The following is an 18551-nucleotide window of genomic DNA, read 5'->3' as shown; positions in this document are numbered from 1 at the left end:
GGCTGCAATGTGTGTCAACTAGTATTAGGTTATAGTAGAGGTGTTGAGTGGCTGCAATGTGTGTCAACTAGTATTAGGTTATAGTAGAGGTGTTGAGTGGCTGCAATGTGTGTCAACTAGTATTAGGTTATAGAAGAGGTGTTGAGTGACTGCAATGTGTGTCAACTAGTATTAGGTTATAGAAGAGGTGTTGAGTGGCTGCAATGTGTGTCAGCTAGTATTAGGTTATAGTAGAAGTGTTGAGTGGCTGCAATGACTGCACTACAACCAGTCTCAATCTTTGATACAGAACCAGAACATGGAATGCATGGAGCAGGTGAGAACCATTAAACCTGTTAGGACTTTACATGGACATATGACCTCTGTGACCTCCATGACCTTCAGCCCTGATGGTCTGATGCTGGCCTCTGGATGTACTCGAGGATGGGTTAACATCTGGTGTCTGTCTGTGAGTACATACTATACAACCAACAAGTCCTGTCACATTTACTTTTGAGGAATTTTAATTTTTGAACATTTTTTTCCATTTATTGAATCCTTGTAAATTATTCATGACTTCTTAAAATTTTAGAAACGTTCTTGACTTGTTTAGCAAGGATGCAGTTAATTTTATCTTTATTTAATGCACTCTTTAAGCTTCAAATTCAAAACCTCTTTGAAACTAAAGTTCAAGAGTTCATTCATTATTTCCATTAATTAGTATGTTGAGGGCAAAGTGGGCAAAATTTAAACTGCAGTGAACATTTTCCAATACACAGAAGTTTGTTTCGTTGTGTTGTTTCATAGGAATGATATTTACTACCAACACAGATTGTGGTATACATTAGTTTGTGTATAATGTTGTTTTACAGAATGGATGTTTACTCCAGACCCATGTAGAGAATGGAACGGTAAATGACCTATGCTGGTATGCAGACTATGGACTTGCCATTTGCTTCAATAGAATCAAGGTCAGTAAAGTTATCTGTGAGAAGGACTGAATTTTTAGCTCACTTGATCCAAAGGACAAAGGCAAGCTTATGCCATATCGTGGCGTCTGTCCGTCTGTTTGTCCATTGTCCTTCCGTCAACATTTTCTTCAAACAACTTCTTCTTCATAACCGCCGATTGGAATTTAACCAAAGTTGACAGAAAGCATCCTTAGATGGTTGACATTTAAAATTGTACAAATGAAGGGCCTGATCCGTAAGGGAGCTGAAAAGGAGGCTGAGGGACATGCAGGACCAAAAAGTGGTAATTTGGCCATATTGCTTTAAGCAATTTTTCCTCTGAAACTAAGAGAAGGACATCAACTATATTTGATTGGAAGCTTCCCTAGGTGGTTGGCATTCAAAAGCTTACAAATGAAAGGCCTGACCTCCCCTGGGGCTAAGAGGTGGGCCAAAAAAGGAGCAATTTGGTCATATTGCTTTAAGTGACTTTTCTGAAGACAAGGATATCAACAATATTTGCTTGGAAGCATCCCTAAGTGGTGAGGATTCAAAATGTACAAATAGAAGGGCTGACCCCCCTGGGGGATGGGTCCAAAAAGGGGTTATTTGGCCGTATTGCTTTAAGCGACCTCTTCTCTTGAACAAAGTGATGGATATCAACCATATTTGGTTGGAATCATTCTCAGGTGGTGAGGAATCAAAATTGTACCAGTTTAAGGGCTGACCCCCAGATTAAATGAGGGTGGCACCAAAAATAATTTTAAACTTTGGCATTGTTGGGATCCCCACCGTATAAACATGTGTAAAATTACTGAGCATCAAGAAACAAACACAACCATGATATAAGAATTGACCCTGGGGTCTGGTGCCTCACTTCGGGCCATATCTTTGAAACAGTTGAGATCCCCACCCCATCATCATATACAGTGGAATCTGTATTAAGTGACCACCAAAGGGAAATTAGAAAAAATGGTCGTTAAATAAAAGTGGTCGTTTAATAAAGTTTAAACACATTTTGTACAGAATTGCACAACCAACTATAACCAAACCACTCCTTATTCAAACAACTGTTAACAGACCACAACCCCAAGCGCACATATACACGTGTATATACAGGTAGTTTAAAACAACATCGCCCAACAGATCAGGCGAATAATATTTGAACGTTAACAAACAACTAAGAGTGATTGAGAAAAATTGGCATTTCACTCAGAACAAATGATCGACGGAGACTTGTTGAAGTTCTCAACTTACATGACTGTATTTTCGGTAATAACCATAATTTTATATAGTAGGTGTTTTTTTGTATTGCAGTTATTATTAATTTTTGACAGAATTTCAGACTCCTGTGGTGTGGGTCAAATATATTGAGTACCCATGTACGGGTCGAGAATCAAATTTCAGGTACCCGGGGTAGAAATTCTGTACCCCAGCTGACGGACCTGATTTATACCATTGCTTGGCATAAAGATCCAGGCGAGCGATACATTTAAGTTGAATTGGCAAAGAAGGCAGTACCTTAAATTACTCTTTTTATGATTTGCTTTCTATGCCAAAAGCACCACGGTTAAGAATTGAGGCAAGTTTGAAATACACTGTTAAATAAACAATATGAAAATTGTATATGATGGACAAAATCAACAAACAGAATGATATGTACTCTATTGTAACAGCTGACAAAATCATCAAACAGAATAATATGTAAACTATGTGACTGACAGAATCAACAGAGTATTATGTAAATCATGTGACTGACAGAATCAACAGAGCAATATGTAAACTATGTGACTGACAGAATCAACAGAGTAATATGTAAATCATGTAACTGACAGAATCAACAGAGTAATATGTAAACTATGTGACTGACAGAATCAACAGAGTAATATATAAATCATGTGACTGACAGAATCAACAGAGTAATATGTAAACTATGTGACTGACAGAATCAACAGAGTAATATGTAAATCATGTGACTGACAGAATCAACAGAGTAATATGTAAACTATGTGACTGACAGAATCAACAGAGTAATATGTAAATCATGTGACTGACAGAATCAACAGAGTAATATGTAAATCATGTGACTGACAGAATCAACAGAGTAATATGTAAACTATGTGACTGACAGAATCAACAGAGTAATATGTAAATCATGTGACTGACAGAATCAACAGAGTAATATGTAAATCATGTGACTGACAGAATCAACAGAGTAATATGTAAACTATGTGACTGACAGAATCAACAGAGTAATATGTAAATCATGTGACTGACAGAATCAACAGAGTAATATGTAAATCATGTGACTGACAGAATCAACAGAGTAATATGTAAACTATGTGACTGACAGAATCAACAGAGTAATATGTAAATCATGTGACTGACAGAATCAACAGAGTAATATGTAAATCATGTGACTGACAGAATCAACAGAGTAATATGTAAACTATGTGACTGACAGAATCAACAGAGTAATATGTAAATCATGTGACTGACAGAATCAACAGAGTAATATGTAAATCATGTGACTGACAGAATCAACAGAGTAATATGTAAACTATGTGACTGACAGAATCAACAGAGTAATATGTAAATCATGTGACTGACAGAATCAACAGAGTAATATGTAAATCATGTGACTGACAGAATCAACAGAGTAATATGTAAACTATGTGACTGACAGAATCAACAGAGTAATATGTAAATCATGTGACTGACAGAATCAACAGAGTAATATGTAAATCATGTGACTGACAGAATCAACAGAGTAATATGTAAACTATGTGACTGACAGAATCAACAGAGTAATATGTAAATCATGTGACTGACAGAATCAACAGAGTAATATGTAAACTATGTGACTGACAGAATCAACAGAGTAATATGTAAATCATGTGACTGACAGAATCAACAGAGTAATATGTAAACTATGTGACTGACAGAATCAACAGAGTATTATGTAAATCATGTGACTGACAGAATCAACAGAGTAATATGTAAATCATGTGACTGACAGAATCAACAGAGTAATATGTAAATCATGTGACTGACAGAATCAACAGAGTAATATGTAAACTATGTGACTGACAGAATCAACAGAGTAATATGTAAACTATGTGACTGACAGAATCAACAGAGTAATATGTAAACTATGTGACTGACAGAATCAACAGAGTATTATGTAAATCATGTGACTGACAGAATCAACAAACAGAGTAATATATAAACTATGTGACTGACAGAATCAACAGAGTAATAAGTTATCTGTATAATGATTAACAGGATGTGGTTATATTACACTATAACGCTGAGCTCCATCAGAAGACACGCTGCGTTGCCATGGCCAGAAAGAAACTGAAACAGCAAGGGATTGTGGGATTGAACCAGGCGCCCTGCCTACAGGGTCTGCTTCAACAGCTGCCCACTATGCTACAGGACCAGTACCTATCAGAAAAGGTAATTACTATTTACAATTATCATATACACGATCATAAAATTAATGAGATCATATACACGATCATAAAATTAATGAGATCATATACACCATCATAAAATTAATGAGACGCAGATGAAATGGAACTGAGAGGTGTACAAATCATAAGTGTCAAATGTTTCTACATGCCTCCTAAATTTCTTGGCCCTTGGGGTGGGGATTTTTAATTCCATGATGTGTCGGGGTCATTGACGTCATCAACAATCGACATCCAGGCTTCACATATGGTAATGAGAAATTTACGGACGGTATATCGTAGTTATACTCTTGGAAATTATTTTGACTGACCAATCAAATGGCGTGTAACATCTCAAATGAATAAGAATTCTGTTTTAAATGTCTCTCTAATTCAGAGAAAAAATCTCTTTATTTTTTACCAAAACTCACTAAAACAAATCACTGATATCACCAATTTTGCACTGGAAAGTTATGGCATGTATTATATTCCCCTGTAATGTCCTGTTAAAGTTCTGATCACTTTTAGATTAACAATAACAATATTTATTTTGGTAGGGAAATAAAAAGTATCCAGGGGGGGTACTTTTTGATAGAGATATAAAAAGTATTGGGGGGGGGATACTATCACATAACTGAAAATGTTTCAATATGCCTCCCCAAACCTACAAATTGCCAGTGATTGATAATAATTGTGCCATGTTTTTTCTGGCCCAGGGGTTGGAGATTTGGATGGATAAATATTCTCCTGTAATGTCCTGTTCAACGTCTGAACTCTTTTGGATTTACATTATTTAAATATATAATTTTTCATAAGGGGGTACTTTTTACTCAGCTCGGAGGTACTTTTTGGTAGGTGTATAAAAAGTATAAGGATACCTTTTATCACCTGATTGTGCGGGGGAATGAGAATATAAGAATTTGCCAAAACCTCGGTACATCTCCCGCATTAGGGTCAATTTAACCCCGGATATATATTGGAGATTACCCCTCATAAAACCCTGCAAAAACACAATTTAACTTCACAAGGTATTTAAAAACAGCCCAAAGACTGACCCCTTGTGATTACAACAGATGCTGATAGCCTGTAAAAATTCAGAGTTTAGCTAACAATCGTGTCCTATACTTGTTTTCCATCTAGATATGCCTGTCTAATGCCCCTTTATTCAATTGATTAAACAGTGTTCGCTCAATATTATTTTCAATGGATTAACTTTAGATGAATGTCAATTACCATGAGTTCCCAAACAATTTTTAAGTTACCACCGTTATCTGACTCATTTACTGAGTTATGCCCCTTTAAACAATTACTGAAACAGTGTTACCTTGATATCGCCATTACTACATGCATAACCAAGATGTTTTATTGCATTTATTGATCTACCAGATATGTTGTATTATTTCTCCTTTAACATCAATTACTCACAAATATTAAGATATATTTCAACTATATAACACAACTGCTCATTCAGCGTGTGACTGGCGTATTATATAACTCTTCGCAGTAATCTTGTTTTACAACTTGGCACAGTGAAAGCACATCATAGTAGATGAACATGAAGGAAGGATTTGTGATTCAATATTATACAAAGTTTTAATGCGTACAATGCTGTTTAAACAGGGTTTTATTTAAAGGAAAGATTGTGTTCATTTTCAAGGTTGCAGAGGTAAAATATTTAAAAAAACAACTTTTGAAACTTCGCACTTTAAATGGCCAGGGAAAATGTGAGGATAAAAATGCATTAATATGTCACATGTTTCATACAGTTTTGCATTGTCTCTGTTTTAGCCAATGGTGGTGTCCGGCCATCAGCTGGTACACAGCTCCTACCTACAATGTCTGGCCTCTCTGGCTGTGGGGCTGTCTTTGGAGCATGTCCTGTGTCACAACCAGACACTTATACATCACCAGCACAATGCAGAAGGTAAGGGTTAGCCTGGGAGGGAGAGGGGGTCGGTCATGGGTGGATTAAAGGGTCTGTCCGTAGATGGGGTAGAAGCCAATCTTGAATGGGGTGAGAGTCAAGTCTGAAGTCAATTAAAGTTCAGTCTGGGTTGGGTAAGGTATGGACCAGGGGTGGGGTTGGTGGGCATCTTGGATTCAGTGAGGATCGGTGATGTGGTAGTGGTCATTCTGGGGTGCAGGATAGGGGTCAGACTGGGTGAGAAGGGGTCATTCTGTAGATCGGAGATGCATCAGTCTGGTGTAGTTGGGGTTTATGTCAGTCTTGAATGGGGTAGGGGTCAATCTGGAGATGGGGAGGGATACTGGTAGGGGTCAATTTTTGATGGGGTAAGGGTCAATCTGGAGTACTAGATAAGCGTCACCAGTCTGTGGATGGGTTTTTGTAGGTCAGTTGTAGGTGGGGTTAGATTGAATCTAGGATGTGGTCAGGTGCAGTCCGAGAAAATGATAGGGGTCAGTCTGGCTAGGGATAGGGTAGGAGTTATACTCTGAGATGGGGTAGGGTTCAGTCTTTGATGGGGTAGTAGTCAGTCTTGATTTGGGTAAGGGTCGATCTTGGATGGGTTTGGGGTCACTGGAGGGACCTTTCGTAAACTTCACATAAAGATTTCCTATGATCCTTAGATACAGATATTAATTTAAGATGCTCCTCCCAATATTCTACACAGATTTGAATGCTACTTGGTATACATCACGCTTTTAGCATAATGGGATGTGAGCTAACTGAATATTTAGACTGGACTTACTGCCCCTATATATGGAGTTATGCCTCTTTGTTCCATAACATTGCTTGCAATCTGCCTTCCTAAGTATTTCATCAATGTCTTGGGCAGCTATGTCGTAATCAATCAATCGAGCGATTCATTCTCGTTAACATTACATATCAGATAAAATGTTTAAGTTCAAGCATATCAATGGCTATACACTTCAGAATGTCGATGTACACAAATAAAAGACAATTATTTCACTGTTAATAAAGAAAAGCCTTGTCTGCAGTAACAAAATGTTTTACTAAACGATCTTCTTTGAAGAACCATATCACTTGGACATATATATGGTCACTTCCAGGTTTTGACAGCTGAAACGGTCAGAAAATCATGCTTTCTCTTTATGTTATGTTCCAGTGTCGAATGTTGTATAAGACAAGATAAAAGTGTCCAATTTGTATTTGCAGACCAGGATCTGTTGGTGACAGAGTGGCAATGGCTCCTCTCCTACTCCGCAGCCATCAAGTCTGCTGATGCACTCGCTCAACGAACGCCATTCCCAGACTCCTTCAAAAGACTCAACAAGGACACCAGGAATGGAGGATCTGTTCCGATGGTGATACTTCCTATCATGTTACAAAAACAAAAAATGTTCTTTGCACTCTTAAGCCTACCAACATCAGATGATGGGCTGTTCAAATCACCCTTCATTCATTGTCCTTGGTTCGTCTGTTCTTAAACAATTCTTGTTGCTGCTGTTTCTCAGAAAGTATGGGAGGGATCGATCTTTATTGAAATTTCACATGTATATCGAACTTTGGGACTAACTGGAAAACCAAGATGATCAACAGATTCCCACCATAATCAGATGCAATCATAAGCTTATTTTCCATCGTTCATCAACTTTATCTTTCTAAAACACTATTAGTCCTGAATGGCTCAGTTGTCATTGACCAAATTTGGTCTAGTTCATCTAGATAAAAGGAACTCTGCAGTATTGTATAAATGGAGGATGTGCCCCCCTCTTTTGGCAATTTAAGTGATGACATAATTTTCAGCTCACCTGTGCCAGTTGAGTTTATGGTATGGTATTTTGTCCATCGTCGGTTGTCTGTCAAATATGAGATGGAGTGTTTATAGTTTCCCCAATATATGACCTTGACCTACTTTCAAGGCCACATTGGTGAAATTTATAATATCCTTAAACAACTTCTTTTTACTAACCAGTATTTGAAAAAATCACAGAATGAACCAAAAAAATGTAATTTGTTGGACATTACAGGACAACGGTCGCTGGGATTTGAACATGGACACACAAATCATGTTGTGGGCATTACAGCGTCCTGAGGACTGGCAGCTGGGAGGCAAGTGTGAGGTGTTCCTTTGGGGAAGTGGTCGCCATGGCCAGATCTGTGAGGGTGGCCGGGCATCCTTCGTACCCACCAAAGTCTCCTCATTCTCTTGTGCTCAAAAGGTAACTACAGTAGAAAAGGTGTAGCTTGATAACAACATAGGCTTTTCACTGTTAGGACTGATTTTGGTCTTTGATCACAAACCCTTTACTAACATCATGGTCTTTACTCTCTATGAAGGAAAATGATAGCGTAAACCATCTAGCAACAGCTGATAATATTTTGCTGATTGATCGTTTTTGGTTGCTTGAACAAATTTCTTGTGTATATATAGCTTCAAGTAACAAGTGGTATCTTCTATGTGTTAATTATAAGATGTCAATAGTTATCTCCCTTTACAAAATCTGAAAATATGTATTTGTATGCTGGTCAATTTCATCGGCATATGAAACAGGTAACATTTGGTTGCTAGTTGCATTGAGTCCAACTTGAGTAGAAATTGAAATATATACCCATGCCAACAGCATTAATTCCGACCATTGTGAATATATTCAAAAATATGGATTTAAATGGTTTAGAAACTTAGTGCTTTGTTTGAATATTTATTTGTTTTAAACATCATTCATGTCACATACTTCTATATTGCAATTATAAGGCTGTATATTTTCCTGGGTAAAGGTCACACGTGTGTGCTGGTCACCTGTCTCTCACCTGTAGTGATTATAGCCCCCAGGGAGCCAGTCCCATGCACACAGGTGTGACACTTATTACCTGGACAGGATTCATGTATAATAAACTATTACAGGTAACATGATGTAATAATGCTATACATTTTGTACATATTTTTATATGAAAAGTATATCATGATTGCTTAAGTATGGACAGACAAGCGTTACTTTGTTAAAGAAATTCTATACTTCATAGGAGCATACTTGCTTAAATAATATTGAATCGAAAAATGATTTACAATATGCATATATAAAAATCTCTGAGTACCTGCTTTTGCCTGGGGCTGTATGATCTGTACAGGAATGGCGATTTTAAAAGGGAACTGCAACACAAGCAAATGATACGTAACAANGAAAAGGGAAGTTTCAGCGGAAAGGGGAAGTTTCAGCAGAAAGGGGAAGTTTCAGCGGACCAAGGGGAAATTTCACAGAAAAGGGGAAGTCCTACCGGGAATGGGGAAATAAAACTTTTTTGGGGAAGTTTCATCGAAAATGGGGAAGTTTCATCGAAAATGGGGAAGTTTCATCGAAAATAGGGTAATTACTACCCCCTTTGCGAGGAAACTTCCCTAAAACTATTCCCTAGTGTCAGTACACAGAAACTAGAATAGCAGGCCAGCAGACTTACATTTGTGGGATAAATTTCCTGACATGTTTTATTTCAGGTGATTTGTGGGCAAAACTGTACATTTGTGATCCAAAGTAATGGTACAATTCTGGCTTGTGGAGAGGGCAGCTATGGCCGTCTGGGACAGGGCAACTCGGATGACCACCACGCCCTTACCGCCATCTCCTCACTTCAGGGTCAGTGTCCATCTTATACTTATAATTCATCTCCAAGTATAACAATGATAGAAATTCATCCAGTTTTATTTTTGTGCATTTCACCATAATTGAGCACAAGTGAAAAATATTATTATTTATATATATTAGTTACAACACACGGTTTATACATTCCAGGTCAGTACAGGGATATATGCACACTAACAAATTAAAAGCCTTATAATTAATAAAACTTCAGAAAAGCTCAAGATTTGACCTTGNTAAATATATCAGGTGACCGTTAAGGCCCATGGGCCTCTTGTTCAATCTATTAAAGATTTGCCAAAGTACTATCAGCAGGACAAATACGTTTTTCAGTGATGAATGCCTTTCAAAATGCAAGTTCAGTACATTATATGCAAATTATTGAGCTTAAAATGATTTCTCTGCCTTTACCAGGGTTTGTGGTGATACAGCTAGCGACTTCAGTGGGGTCAGATGGTCATAGCCTCACTCTTACAGAAAGCGGTGAGGTGTTCAGCTGGGGTGATGGCGACTATGGCAAGTTGGGACATGGCAACAGTGACAGACAGCGCCGCCCACGACAGATAGAGGCACTGCAGAGGGAGGAAATTGTTCAGGTGAGGTATACAACACGTGCTCGTGTAAATTGGTTATTTCCTACACACATCATAGTAGTAGTAGTAGTAGTAAGTCTAAACTAATGGGATTTGGATTTGATACAACTTTTCACTGTTTTGGCAACAGGATTTACTTGAAATTGGACCATTGCTGTGTTAACGTTCTTCATATTATTATACAATTATGGACTTTTGCGTACGCCAAGGTTAATATCACTTTTTAGGTCACCTGAGCTTTGCTTAAGTAACCTATTCTGATCGCTTTCCATTCGTCATCATGTGTCGCCCGTGTCGTTAAATTTTTGGCTTCTCAAGAACCAATGAATGGGTATCCACTAAACTTGGTAGGGACCATCCTTGGTGGAACAGAATATCAAATTGTAAAAATGAAATTTCTGCTCCTCCCCAGAGGGCTCGGGTGGGGCCCAAAAGGGGAAATCGGCAATGTTTCTATTCTTAAGACCTAGAAGTCCTAGAATCAAATACTCTTCCTGGATGAAAATACCTTAAGGTGTCTTATCAAAATTATAAATTTCATGACTCCTGAGTCATTCACTCCCATGTGGGGAGGGGGTAAAGTTCCCTTTAGTTTATATAGGAAATAACACTTTTTAAGTACAGTTTGTATTTAAATGCAGAATTGATTATTACTTGGTTGGAATGATCATCAAGGGATTGCAGTTTGATAGTATTAAAATCAAAAGTCTTAGCACTCCATGGGGCGGTTGGATGGGGCTCATAGGGGGGTATTAGGGTAAAATTTCTAAAATCTTCTTTTTCAGACAAAAAATTCCTAGAACCAAATTCTCTAGATGAATGAATATGTCTTAAAGTGCTATATCAAAATTGTAAATTTCAATATCCCTGGGTCATTCTTTCCCCCTAGGGACCAAGTAACGTTTACTATAGTTTATATAGGGAAATAACACTTTTGAGTATGTTTCATATATTTTCCTGTTGAAATGATTTCCCTATCCTACACCCTTGGGCATAAAAAAAGTACTTTTCTCTCATCCCGACTACCAGAATAAGCTCAAAAACCATGAAAATGCGTTTAGACTGCATGGCTACCATTTTGAAAATATCAACTTTTCCCCTGAGCTTTTTTGCCGAAAAACGAATCGGTCAGCAAGATTTAGTATACCCCATATTTGCAAATAAAGAGTTCGCACAGAAAAGTTAATCTCATCTTTCTAACGTGTACATTAAATATATCGTAAAAGGTTTTAATTTCATGATGTCACCTTTTCTGCATTGCGGCATCAGAATTTTCCTAATTCATGATGTCACGTCATTGTTGAGCCATTGAGACATCACGTCATGTAAAACAGTGTGTCAAGATAGAAATTGCTTATACCTGATTCTTACCCTAAGACAGCCTTAACTTACACGTGCGTAAATTAGAAAATAAAGTTTTGTATACTTAATAGGAAAAAAACAATTTTGATTATATTTCATATATTTTTGTGTGGAAAGGATCCCAACTTGTCAGAAATTTCAGTATTCTTTTTCTGCTTAATGATTGACTCAGGTGACCACTAAGGCCCTTCGGCCTCTTGTCCAAAGCCCATAAACGTTTTATTATGTGCTTCTACAGTGAAACTTTGTACAGTTCACCTCATCTGGAAAGTGCCACTGTGTAAAATTTAGCCAGGAGTGAATCCAACAGTTAGGCATCGTAGCGTTCAAAGACATTGACAAGGTTCTTCCCCATAAGATAAGCATGGAGGACACACACTGCGTGTTCGGTGGCCTTATTTTGTGTTAACAGCATCTTTATCTTCGAGTAGTTTTAGGATGTTAAGATGTAACGGAGGCGAAGCGCTTGCCAGCAGCCATCCTCTGTTATCGTCTGACAGATCTTGTTCAGGTCTAACACCACATGTGCTACGACAGGTTGCGGGGAATTTTGATATAGGCTATATTTTGAAATCAATATTCTCCGGATAATCAGTCTGCATGAGTTTTTGAGGAATGGTCACGTGTTTATAAGAATCAATCAGTCTGCATGAGTTTTTGAGGAATGGTCACGTGTATATAAGAATCCGACCAATGTGATTGCAAGAAATTTTCAAGCGTGTGATAATGTCAATAAATGTAAAAATAAGTTGAATTGAATAATTTTGTATTTGTTTTCTTTTGCAGCTTTCCTGTGGGTTTAAGCATAGCGCTGTGGTGTCAGCAGATGGAAAACTGTTCTGTTTTGGTAATGGAGAGTACGGGCGTCTAGGACTTGGCAATATTGTCAACAAAAAGATCCCGCATCGAGTCACCGCCCTAGAGGGCCACCAGATTGGATTTGTAAGTTGCTCACACTGTTTTGTTTATAAAGACCACCAGCACTTGTCATACTCCCAACAGCAAAGTTAGAGGGGTATACTGGAATCTGTTCAACCATCTCTCCATGATTCCGTACCACTTTTCCTTAACTACTTAGCTAATTTGTGGCAAAACTTAACATGTATGATTGGTATATATCATAAAGTTGCTCACCCGATATATATGTTTCAGGCTCAACTTTTTTCTCCAGATTTATAGCCTGTTTTTAACTTTTAGAGTGCCTATCATTATCAATATCACACTGTTAAATGTGATGATTGACTATGTATCATATAAGTCAAGGTATTTTCAAGATGGCCACCAGTGATGACAGTAAAAGTTAGGTGCCCACTTCAAACCTTAAACTCTTGAAAAATTATCTGACAATGAAGAGTATGAGCTGATATATAAGTAAACCTTACACATGGTTTGCACAGATTTGAAAGGAAGAACCCTTGAACACCATGTGTAGCCTTGAAAAACCCTTGAAAATCAGTAAAAGTCTTGAAAAACCCTTAAAAATCAACGATACCCTGTCATATCAAGGTTATATTGTCAAATTTATTTAAAAAGTTTAACAAAATTATCTTAAAATTGAAAAACTCTTTTTAATCACATGGCACAAATATATCTATTCCGGAAATTATACATGTTTCGAATACTACTCGTACCAATCTTGGTCACTATGACGCTTTATACTGGGGTTGTACACATAGGAAGCATTTGCACGATGAAGTCAAGAAAGCACATTGATCAGCCACCATATTTAAAAAAACTGAAATAGGGATGTGTGTGTTCAATAACAAGTTGCTCAGCGATCCGCAATTCACACTTTGGGCTGGGGCATTTGAAATTGACAAACACATGGCTAACTGTATTGTTAGTGACCAAACAATCGACATGTATAGTTTTGGGGAGCATGCACTCCAATCGTAAAGGCAAAAGGCCAGACGAAAAAAATATGTGTTTCCTTTAACATGTTGGACAAATTGAGGGTGGGTAGGTAACAAAGTTTACTTTAACAAATAATTTTATATGGTTTATATAGGAAAGTGATCTTGAATTTAATTGTGCTTCTTTGAAAATTGCTTTGAAAAGTTTTGGGTAGGCACACAAAGTTAGGGTAGGTAGGGTTAACAACAAGTCCATCTGCTCGCCCGCAGTTTTTGAATCGAGCCGGAGATTTACAGAATTTTTGAAACGGGGAAAACTACAAAGCGATATTAGTACAGAAAAGCGGATAGAGGTTTATTCAAGTAAGTCAATCAATTAGAAGATCCCACCACATTCATGATCCTCTTGGCAATGTCTGCGCAGCTACTGGTGATTGCTGTGTAGAAAAACTTTGAACCAAAAACATTTGTAGGATTTGTAGTGTCTTAAAATTAGGCCTTAAATTAAACACAAATAGTCTTTAAAAACCCTTGAAAAACCTGTTTGTATGAACCCTGATACAAATATCCGAAACCCTCGTATGGAAGTATGGAATAAGGATCACTGTATATAAACTTCTCATTGTATTAATTAAGATTATGTTCAGTTTTACAATGCATGTTTCACAATATTACAGTGACTGTTAGACTGTCAAGAATGGGTTTGTCTCCCAGGTAACAGAATAGGTAAATAACATCTTGATGATTGACTGGAGTGTTACCTGGCCTGTGGCGGACAAAGAGAGCTGATATGTGATACCGTATGTTCGTTATGAAAACACAACTGGGTGTTAAGTAATTGTTATTTGCATTCGTTTTTATGCGCCCATCAAATTTGACAGAAGTATTATGGTATGGGGTTGTCTGTCCGTCCGTCCAGCGTAAACTATTGGTTGTCCGGCCATCTCCTCCTACATTTTTCGACCGATCTCTTTGAAACTTGGTATACATTATAATCATGATATGAAGTTGTGTCTCCCTTAAAAGAATTAAGATAGACAATTTTTCCAAAAGTGATTGCCCTTTGTTCATTTCAGTATTTGAATTTTTGTCTGAAGATCTCCTCCTACATTTTTTGACGAATTTCTTTGAAACTTAGTAGGCTAAATAACCATGATATGTTGTTGTGTTTCCTTGAAAAGAATTTTGATTCAACAATTTTTGCAAAAGTAATTGCCCTTGGTTATTTCAGTATTTGATTTTTTTGTGCGGCAATCTCCTTCTACATTTTTCAACAGATCTCTTTGAAACTTGGTATACATTATAATCATGATATGAAGTTGTGTCTACCTTAAAAGAATTTTGATTCAACGATTTTTCCAACAGTTATTGCCCTTTGTTCATTTCAGTATTTGATTTTTGGTCCGGAGATTTTCTTCTACATTTTTGCTAGCATGTCAGCTAACCACTCTTAGAATGATTTAGATCTTATTTCAATGTCAGAAAGTATATAACACTATATGGCATTCGACTGGCGTATATTGTACCGCCCCGTGGTACTCTTGTTGTCTATAGCTCTCCTTCACCTGGATGTTTACACCTGGCGAGTTCCGTAAGTACCCCGGGTGGGGTAAATCACAGTCCAGGTACAGGTACCAAGGGGCTATGTTTACCTGTATAGGGGAACGTGTTGATATGTGTTGTTTTAAATGTGGCGATTTGGGTCATTTAAAAAACACCAAAGACATTGTGTGTGTCCTCAGATGAGACAAATGTCTGATTGATGATGTATGTTTGGATATATAGGTGGCCTGTGGGTTGAATCACACGTTGTGTGTGTCCTCAGACGGGAAAAATGTCTGGGCCTTCGGTGATGGAGATTATGGTAAACTTGGACTGGGGAACACCACAGGTAAACATCTCCCGGCCAAGATAGAGGCACTCCAGGCCCAGACCATCAAAAAGGTGGCTTGTGGAGCCCAGTTCTCCGTGGCCCTTTCCAAAGATGGCCGCGTCTTTACCTGGGGACAAGGTAATTGATTTTCATGTTTCACAAAATTCCATAAAATAAGGATGCTGCACTTATTGATTTTAATGTATCAGGTTTAAACATGAATTATTGATGTATTTGTTGCAACTGGAGATACTGAAACTACTCACAAAAAATTTTTTCCTATCGTAGAAACATCCTATCTTGAGGATACTATTTTTGATTTTTTATACGGGGAAACAGATCTCATGAACTCCGTGCCTTTTTTTTGGTAAATTAGTATACTTCTATTGATATGATCGTTTGTTATTCTTACAATTTCCCAAAAGAAATCTTAATATCAAGGAAGGCAAAAAATTCTAGATTTATCAAATCATGAGCAAATCAGAAAGTTTCACAGAGCTTCTGCTACATATAACATGGCATCTCTCCCATCTTTCTTTGTATCCAATGCTTAAACATTTGTCTATTGTTCCAATTGTAATAGATCGCCTTATTGGTCAGCCTGAATTCAGAGGGCGTGGTCACATGACGCCCCAAGAGGTGACAGCCTTGTCTGGATACTATGTAGAGGATGTGGTGTGTGGGGCCGAACACACCCTAGCCCTCACCTGTACAGGGGATGTGTGGGCTTGGGGCAACAATAGCGAGGGCCAGTTGGGTATAGGTCACACCAACACACCAGTAAGGGAACCACAACTCGTGCCCTGTCTCACCGGGAAAAACATCAAACAGGTCAGTCTACACACTGGTCAGGTAATAGCCACAGCCAGCAACCTGTCTCATAGACAAAAACATCAAATAGATAAGTCTACACACTGGACAGGTAACCACAGCCGGTAATCTGTCTTATAGACAAAAACATCAAACAGGTCAGTCAACACACTGGACAGGTAACCACAGCCAGCAACCTGTCTTATAGACAAAAACATCACATAGGTAAGTCTACCCACTGGTCAGGTAACCACAGCTGACAACCTGTCTTATAGACAAAAACATCAAACAGGTCAGTCTACGCACTGGACAGGTAACCACAGCCGGCAACCTGTCTTATAGACAAAAACATCAAATAGGTAAGTCTACACACCAGTCAGGTAACCACAGCCGACAACCTGTCTTATAGACAAAAACATCAAACAGGTAAGTCTACACACTGGACAGGTAACCACAGCTGACAACCTGGCTTATAGACAAAAACATCAAATAGGTAAGTCTACACACTGGACAGGTAACCACAGCTGACAACCTGGCTTATAGACAAAAACATCAAATAGGTAAGTCTACACACTGATCAGGTAACCACAGCCGACAACCTTACTTATAGACAAAAACATCACATAGGTAAGTCTACACACCAGTCAGGTAACCACAGCCGGTTATCTGTCTTATAGACAAAAACATCAAATAGGTAAGTTTACACACCAGTCAGGTAACCACAGCCGGTAATCTGTCTTATAGACAAAAACATCAAACAGGTCAGTCTACGCACTGGACAGGTAACCACAGCCGGCAACCTGGCTTATAGACAAAAACATCACATAGGTAAGGCTACACACCAGTCAGGTAACCACAGCCGGCAACCTGTCTTATAGTCAAAAACATCAAATAGGTAAGTCTACACACTGGTCAGGTAATATAACCACAGCCAGCAACCTGTCTTATAGACAAAAACATCACATAGGTAAGTCTACACACTGATCAGGTAACCACAGCCGGCAACCTGGCTTATAGACAAAAACATCACATAGGCAAGTCTACACACTGGACAGGTAACCACAGCTGACAACCTGGCTTATAGACAAAAACATCAAATAGGTAAGTCTACACACTGATCAGGTAACCACAGCCGACAACCTTACTTATAGACAAAAACATCACATAGGTAAGTCTACACACCAGTCAGGTAACCACAGCCGGTTATCTGTCTTATAGACAAAAACATCAAATAGGTAAGTCTACACACTGGTCAGGTAACCACAGCCGGCAACCTGTCTTATAGACAAAAACATCAAATAGGTAAGTCTACACACCAGGCAGGTAACCACAGCCGGTAATCTGTCTTATAGACAAAAACATCAAACAGGTCAGTCTACGCACTGGACAGGTAACCACAGCCGGCAACCTGTCTTATAGACAAAAACATCAAACAGGTCAGTCTACACACCAGTCAGGTAACCACAGCCGGCAACCTGTCTTATAGTCAAAAACATCAAATAGGTAAGTCTACACACTGGTCAGGTAACCACAGCCGGCAACCTGTCTTATAGACAAAAACATCAAACAGGTCAGTCTACGCACTGGACAGGTAACCACAGCCGGCAACCTGGCTTATAGACAAAAACATCACATAGGCAAGTCTACACACTGGACAGGTAACCACAGCTGACAACCTGGCTTATAGACAAAAACATCAAATAGGTAAGTCTACACACTGATCAGGTAACCACAGCCGGCAACCTGGCTTATAGACAAAAACATCACATAGGTAAGTCTACACACCAGTCAGGTAACCACAGCCGGCAACCTGTCTTATAGACAAAAACATCAAACAGGTCAGTCTACGCACTGGACAGGTAACCACAGCCGGCAACCTGGCTTATAGACAAAAACATCACATAGGTAAGTCTACACACTGGACAGGTAACCACAGCTGACAACCTGGCTTATAGACAAAAACATCAAATAGGTAAGTCTACACACCAGGCAGGTAACCACAGCCGGTAATCTGTCTTATAGACAAAAACATCAAACAGGTCAGTCTACACACTGGTCAGGTAATTACCACAGCCAGCAACCTGTCTCATAGACAAACACATCAAACAGGTCAGTCTACA

General features: G+C 38.4%; 1 protein-coding gene across 4 annotated transcripts in view; it reads left to right on the top strand.

Moving 5' to 3' along the window:
- LOC110461619 (probable E3 ubiquitin-protein ligase HERC1) overlaps positions 1-18551 on the top strand; it is a 153254-nt gene that overhangs the window by 113988 nt on the left and 20715 nt on the right. For all 4 annotated transcript variants that reach the window (XM_021515182.1, XM_021515163.1, XM_021515171.1 and 1 more), the window contains 11 exons: positions 290-448; positions 852-950; positions 4215-4388; positions 6170-6305; positions 7521-7669; positions 8336-8527; positions 9799-9937; positions 10355-10536; positions 12682-12837; positions 15534-15759; positions 16205-16452. In XM_021515182.1, the coding sequence (XP_021370857.1) occupies positions 290-448; positions 852-950; positions 4215-4388; positions 6170-6305; positions 7521-7669; positions 8336-8527; positions 9799-9937; positions 10355-10536; positions 12682-12837; positions 15534-15759; positions 16205-16452 (1860 nt within the window). The remainder of the gene's footprint in view (positions 1-289; positions 449-851; positions 951-4214; positions 4389-6169; positions 6306-7520; positions 7670-8335; positions 8528-9798; positions 9938-10354; positions 10537-12681; positions 12838-15533; positions 15760-16204; positions 16453-18551) is intronic.

The sequence above is a fragment of the Mizuhopecten yessoensis genome, unplaced genomic scaffold (genome assembly GCF_002113885.1).
Source record: "Mizuhopecten yessoensis strain PY_sf001 unplaced genomic scaffold, ASM211388v2 scaffold1405, whole genome shotgun sequence".
Classification (NCBI taxonomy): Eukaryota; Metazoa; Mollusca; class Bivalvia; order Pectinida; family Pectinidae; genus Mizuhopecten; species Mizuhopecten yessoensis.
The sequence above is the reverse complement of the archived record's forward strand: the minus strand, read 5'-3'. Positions and strand labels throughout refer to the sequence as shown.